The sequence below is a fragment of the Nymphalis io genome, chromosome 18 (assembly GCF_905147045.1).
Source record: "Nymphalis io chromosome 18, ilAglIoxx1.1, whole genome shotgun sequence".
In the NCBI taxonomy this organism is placed as follows: Eukaryota; Metazoa; Arthropoda; class Insecta; order Lepidoptera; family Nymphalidae; genus Nymphalis; species Nymphalis io.
Window position 1 is genome coordinate 6,340,966 of NC_065905.1, and position 7,107 is coordinate 6,348,072.

At 30.3% G+C, this 7,107-nt stretch overlaps 1 protein-coding gene across 1 annotated transcript; it reads left to right on the forward strand.

Moving 5' to 3' along the window:
• Positions 1 to 370: 370 nt before the first annotated feature.
• Positions 371 to 6,831, forward strand: LOC126775317 (apoptosis-inducing factor 3). Its single transcript, XM_050497161.1, has 4 exons — positions 371 to 432; positions 612 to 686; positions 1,325 to 1,659; positions 5,478 to 6,831. The coding sequence occupies exons 1-4, from the start codon at positions 375 to 377 to the stop codon at positions 6,774 to 6,776; spliced, it is 1,767 nt and encodes a 588-aa protein (XP_050353118.1). The 5' UTR covers positions 371 to 374; the 3' UTR covers positions 6,777 to 6,831.
• Positions 6,832 to 7,107: the final 276 nt, after the last annotated feature.

Consider the following 7,107-nt stretch of genomic DNA (forward strand, 5'->3'; position numbering starts at 1 on the left):
GTTTATTTCACTTTTTACTTTCAATTATAAAAATAGGTAGGCATTGGAGATTTTTAATAGGTATTTGAATATACAGTCATAATACATATTTTAGCTTTTCATGAAATATGAGAAATGAAAATTTGCTTTATTAAAATATATGTATCACACATATTATTGCTGCTGCTGTATTATTGTAGTATTTTTATTAATTTGTATAAAAAATATTTGACATATTCATTAAAATTTAAAATATTAATTTCATTAATAAATAATTCGTATTCTATAAAACTACTCTGTGATCGGTAACAAATAAACAACAGAAAATAAGAGATGTCAGTGTATTCTTTTATATTTTTTTTGTTACGTGCAACACCTATTCGTGTCAGAAAAATATGTTTTTATTCAAAAGCTGTCGTACTGTGAATAAGGTCGTAAAGAGAATCGCACAAGGTGAACCTTTCTCTTTTTTTATTGTAAAATAAATAACTTATAAGTCCGTTCACAATTTTTTGCTTTATTAATTCTTTTGAATAAAACTAAGTCTAACCTAAGAAATAAATTCGATTGTTTTTTTCTGTGCGATATAGTTCATATTTAATAAATTTCTAAAAGTTAATAAATTGCAACAGGCACAAAAATGGGAAGTTCATACTCCAGGTCCTACTCACCTAACAGTGGGCAGCCAAAAAATAATACGGAAAGCCGTAAGTAAAGATTAGACCTACTTAATAAGGTAAACTTTGAATGTGCGTGTGCTTTATTATTCAAGGGACTATTCCCGCAGCTTAGGAGGCAGCTACGATTGCAAATTATTGATAATTATTTATTAATAATCAACAGTACCCATTTATAGCTTCTTAAAGTAATTTTTGTTCGAATTTTTTTTTTTTTTTTATAGAATAGGAAGGTGGACGAGCATATGGGCCACCTGATGGTAAGTGGTCACCAAACGCCCTTAGACATTGGCATTGTAAGAAATGTCAACCATCGCTTATAGCCAATGCGCCACCAACCTTGGGAACTAAGATTTTATGTCCCTTGTGCCTGTAATTTCACTGGCTCACTCACTGAAAATGATTCTTGCCTTTTAATGCGTGCGATATTGTTATGATCAAGGACCTTATTTTGCCTAGTTACGACACTTTTTTACCAAACTACGGGATGCTAAAACTAACCGATGATAATGAGTATATAGGAGTTTTATTCTTTAATTATGTTAAAATCCTATTTATATAAAATTTAATTAAGGCAACAGACATAGTATATGCAAAAACCATATGTTTAGTCGACTTTAATGTAATAAATACAAAATGTTTTAAACTTTATTATATTCCTGTTTTAGGTGGCACAATTTCCTCCACTGAGTCGAGTAGTCAGTATGTAGAATCAGTTGTATGCAAAGTTAACGATCTTAATGAAAATGAGATGAAAGTGTTTGATATAGGAGAGGAAGGAAAAGTATTGCTTGTGAAACAAAAAGGGGAGTTTAGTGCTGTGGGCACAAAATGCACCCATTATGGGGCCCCTTTAGTTTCTGGAGCCCTTGGAGATGGCCGAGTGAGATGTCCCTGGCATGGAGCATGTTTTAATTTAAAAACAGGTGATATTGAAGACTTTCCTGGTTTTGATTCCCTGCCATGTTACCAAGTCACAGTATCTCAAAAAGGAGAGGTCAAGGTAAGTTAAAGAAACACTTAATTTTATTTTTTCTTATTCAAAATAATTATTATTTTTCTGTAGATCACAAAAATTTGCAATATGTGATAGCACCTACATAATCCTTCAGTTTTAAGGTATTCCACATACCATTTTTTAAAATATCGAATGAGACTACCAAGTTTTTGTAAATACAATAAAGGTTAAATACCTTTAATGAGATATAGTTATAATTCGTGAGATATGCATATTTTACCTGCCATTTTGTCTGTTGCAAACTAGACTGTCGAAAATAAATGACAAATAATATTTATTATTATATTTCTTTGGAGTGTATTTAGGTTAGTCGACTTTATGTGGTTATATTGTTGTTATAGTTCAATACTCCTAAAATAAAACATAAATTACTACATATAAAATAAAATACTCTAATAATTCGTGATGCGCATTAAATACAAGATATTTGAATAACATAATTAATTAATTATGTCACCCTTGAGGCTATTAGCATAAAGTATCAAAATCGTGTTTATCGCATAAGTAATTTATTGCATGAATCCGAGAAAAAAAAGAAACAAGCATCCTATCTTCATTAACATTTCATGCAACATATATTTGCCTTATTATTTATGACAACTTAAAGCTTATTACTTAACTATTTAAAGACATTTCCTCTGCAGTAGACAGTAAAACTAGATTTTCATTCTGGTATATTACAATAAGTGACTAAAATAATATGGTTTTCGTTTGATAACATATTGGTTCTACATTGGATAACATTCGAACTCGATGTATTGCTCCCCCAATATTTTTCCAGAACTCCTACATAAGTTTTTTTTTTTTATAACATTACGAATGTTTATTGTGATTCAAACCATATACGACTCTAAACAAATGTGATAAATTGCGTCAGCGGCCTTGTTTTTAATTTAATAGTATTATATTAGTTTCATAATAAATAGAGGTTTTCCTTGAACAAGTAATTTGATAATAGTAATTGTGTATGAAATAGGAAATTAGTTATTATCGTAGATAAAAACTTTGTTTAAAGTACCGACATCGTTAGGAATACTAGCGTTTACTTCCAACTACGCCTATTGCGAGTATAAAAGGTTTCGATTCGTGTCCGTGAAGAAATGAACTCGTTAGATTTGTAGTCGTCAATCAATATATTGTCAATCTAAGAATTAACACCTGCTTATTTCTGTCTGACCAAGCTTTTTTAAATACTTTTTTTTTATAATTTGTAGTAATTGTATTCTTCAAAAGTCAACCGAATTGAATCGACTGTGTAATTATACCGACCTTCACCAATTTACCTAAAAAAGGTGCGACACCTTATCTTATGCCGTCTGAATGTTATCGTTATACCTAACTATTGAAAAAAACGATAATTGCATGACGTCATATTAGGCCATACATATTATAGGTATCAGGATAATAATATTCAACACTAAAACGTTCTTATTGTATTATCATAATATAAATGATGATGTCATAAACTTAGATCATACAATAATGTGTGAATATTTTCCTAACACCAAACAATATGATAGAGCGCGTAGAATAACAAAATAGTGAAGCATAGTGAGGCATAGTGCATATTTATGTAAGTTGTTAAAACAGATATTTGCACTCTATTCAGGGGAGGAGCAAGAGTTTTAAGGATTTTACTTGGCTTTTAACTCAGTCGTGGCATTGTCTTCAATTAATCAAGGCGATCGCACAAATTGTCGCAGATTGGATTGTGTTACTAATTCATAACAAGACAAAGCTTAATATTCTATATGAATATTTTTATTACGATTAAAATTAAATATCATTCACAAGTACTTTTAATCACACATTTAAGATACGAATTTTGTGATAAATTGTTATCGCAATACCATAAATAGGTTCTATTAAAATTCTAAAAAAAGTAATCAAAGCATCATTATCAATCATCCTTAATTTTATTCTATACGTCTTAATTATACCCAGTATATTTTAATATATTATTCAAAAATAACATAAAAATAATACTGAAATTACTTCGACAACATACTGATAATAAACATTCACATAATTTGCATTTTTGCGAGTATAAAAGGTTTCGATTCGTGTCCGTGAAGAAATGAACTCGTTAGATTTGTAGTCGTCAATCAATATATTGTCAATCTAAGAATTAACACCTGCTTATTTCTGTCTGACCAAGCTTTTTTAAATACTTTTTTTTTATAATTTGTAGTAATTGTATTCTTCAAAAGTCAACCGAATTGAATCGACTGTGTAATTATACCGACCTTCACCAATTTACCTAAAAAAGGTGCGACACCTTATCTTATGCCGTCTGAATGTTATCGTTATACCTAACTATTGAAAAAAACGATAATTGCATGACGTCATATTAGGCCATACATATTATAGGTATCAGGATAATAATATTCAACACTAAAACGTTCTTATTGTATTATCATAATATAAATGATGATGTCATAAACTTAGATCATACAATAATGTGTGAATATTTTCCTAACACCAAACAATATGATAGAGCGCGTAGAATAACAAAATAGTGAAGCATAGTGAGGCATAGTGCATATTTATGTAAGTTGTTAAAACAGATATTTGCACTCTATTCAGGGGAGGAGCAAGAGTTTTAAGGATTTTACTTGGCTTTTAACTCAGTCGTGGCATTGTCTTCAATTAATCAAGGCGATCGCACAAATTGTCGCAGATTGGATTGTGTTACTAATTCATAACAAGACAAAGCTTAATATTCTATATGAATATTTTTATTACGATTAAAATTAAATATCATTCACAAGTACTTTTAATCACACATTTAAGATACGAATTTTGTGATAAATTGTTATCGCAATACCATAAATAGGTTCTATTAAAATTCTAAAAAAAGTAATCAAAGCATCATTATCAATCATCCTTAATTTTATTCTATACGTCTTAATTATACCCAGTATATTTTAATATATTATTCAAAAATAACATAAAAATAATACTGAAATTACTTCGACAACATACTGATAATAAACATTCACATAATTTGCATTTTTTGTTGTTTTGTTTGTTGACACTAGAAATAAGAAGACACTGCATTGTTTCACTACTGACTACTAATCACCGGCTTTTGTAAGAAAGACCGTTACTAAATATTAAATTATTTAAATACGTATTTCTTACGGAAAACGTAATGGTTATGCAAAAGCAAAAATTTAACTTTTTTCTGAAAAAAATAATCGCACTATGTAAACGCCGCATAATTACTATTTATATTTTAAGACGTATTAAAGACGCTCCAAATCGCTCGCGAATACTGCGCACGGATGTAATTGCTTTTTGGTACTTCTACGCGCACTTACTATTTTATTCTTTGGTCTGAGCTATTTTCTCACTATATTTATTTAGGTGTTCATCTATTCTTCTATCACATTCATTATTTCTTCAATTAAAGACGAATCTGAATTATTTATAATTTAATTGAAGGAGCACACATTTTAAAATTAATATTTTCCACGATTTAATGTACTCGTAAATGCGTATCCCTTATTGGATATCCTTAATACATAAATAAATATAAAGGTTGTATATGTTTTTTTTTACATTTTTTCGAATATTGTAATGACTGCAATTTATCCACCTCTGAAATTAATAATTTAAAATAGTTTGTGCGTTCATAACACTGGAATGTATACATTTATATATATTTTTAAATAATAATATTTATGAAATTAAACTTTAAAAATATTCTTGTTTCTAGGTTTAAAATAATATTATTAATATATTCAATAAATTATTTTATTTTTTTAAATAATTTAATTAAGTTACTTAATACATTTCAGGTAAGAGCAAAAATTAGTGATTTGAAGTCAAACAAGCGAATTAAAGATATGGGTATGATATCACCGTGTAATGAGTCGTCTGTAGTAATCGTTGGCGGGGGGCCGTCTGGAGCGACTTGTGCTGAAACCCTGCGGAGTGAAGGATTCAAAGGACGTATTACTCTCGTCGCCAAAGAGAACTACCTTCCATATGATAGAATTAAAGTGTCAAAGATCGGAACAGCAACGGATATAGAGAAACTTCAAGCTAGATCACAGGAGTATTACCAAAATGCTAACATTGAAGTGCTTAAAGGTGTAGAAGCAACGAAGGTTAACACGGAAAGTCGGACTGTTGAATTAAGCAACGGCTCGAAACTTTATTTCAGTTCTTTGTATCTTGCGACTGGTTGTAAACCGCGTGTTCCTGATATACCTGGTATAAATCTAAAAAATATCTACACAGTAAGAAACTTCGAGGATTCCGTTAATATATTAAAAACATTGGGTTCGGAAAAAGATAAAGAAGTTGTTATTTTAGGATTAAGCTTTATCGGCTTAGAGTCGGCGTCTTCTTGCGTATCAAAAGCTAAATCTATGACAGTAGTCGGAAAGGATACTTTCCCACTTGGTCAAATATTTGGTAAAGAGATAGGCCAGAGTCTTCTCAAGCTCTTTGAAGATAACGGCGTGAAGTTCTATTTTGAAACCACAATATCAAAATGCAATGGTGATAATGGAGTCATTAAATCAGTCGAACTGACTAATGGTAAAACACTTCCTGCTGATATGCTAATTTTGGGCGTGGGAAGTACTTTTTATACGGACTTCCTTAAAGATAGCAATATTGCACTAGAATCTAATGGTTCTGTTAATGTGAATGACAAATTAGAAACAAATATTAAAGACATCTATGCAGGAGGTGATATCGCTTTCGCTCCAGTTTACGCCCTAGAAAATAAACAAATGGCTATTGGACACGTCGGCCTATCACAATACCACGGACTAGTTGCTGCTAAAAATATTTTGAAAAAGGAGACACCCTTGAGAACTGTACCTTATTTCTGGACTATGCTGTTTGGAAAATCAATTCGTTACGCTGGCTGCGGAAAATCGTCGGACTTCCAAATAGAGGGTGATGTTGCGGCGCTAAAATTTGTTATATTCTTCTTTAATGAATCAGATAAAGTTATTTCGGTGGCGTCGTGTATGAGGGATCCGGTCGTTTCGCAGTTCGCAGAACTACTATATCAGGGTAAGTCGCTATACAAAAACGATTTGAAGGGAGATCCATTTGCATGGACGAAAACTATTAATTAAATACAAGTAATACATTGATGTACAAAACTCAGTATTATTTTATTCTTTATATTTAGTTTTAAAAAGATTTGCTTTTTTCTATATAATATAATATGTAAGCCAACGGTTTATAATATAATAAAAATAATATGAGGTCTAGAGATTGCAGATTTATGTATATATCTTTGGTTATTAAATAGCCAACTGCACTTAATATCGGCGGCATCCCCATTTTTTTATTGTCTAAAGTTATGGTTATAGATATTATTTTGTATTTTTATAATAGTGTTTTGGTATAATTTACGATACTATAGTAATGTTTATTGCCTTTTAATATGTATTCGCCGTTTAT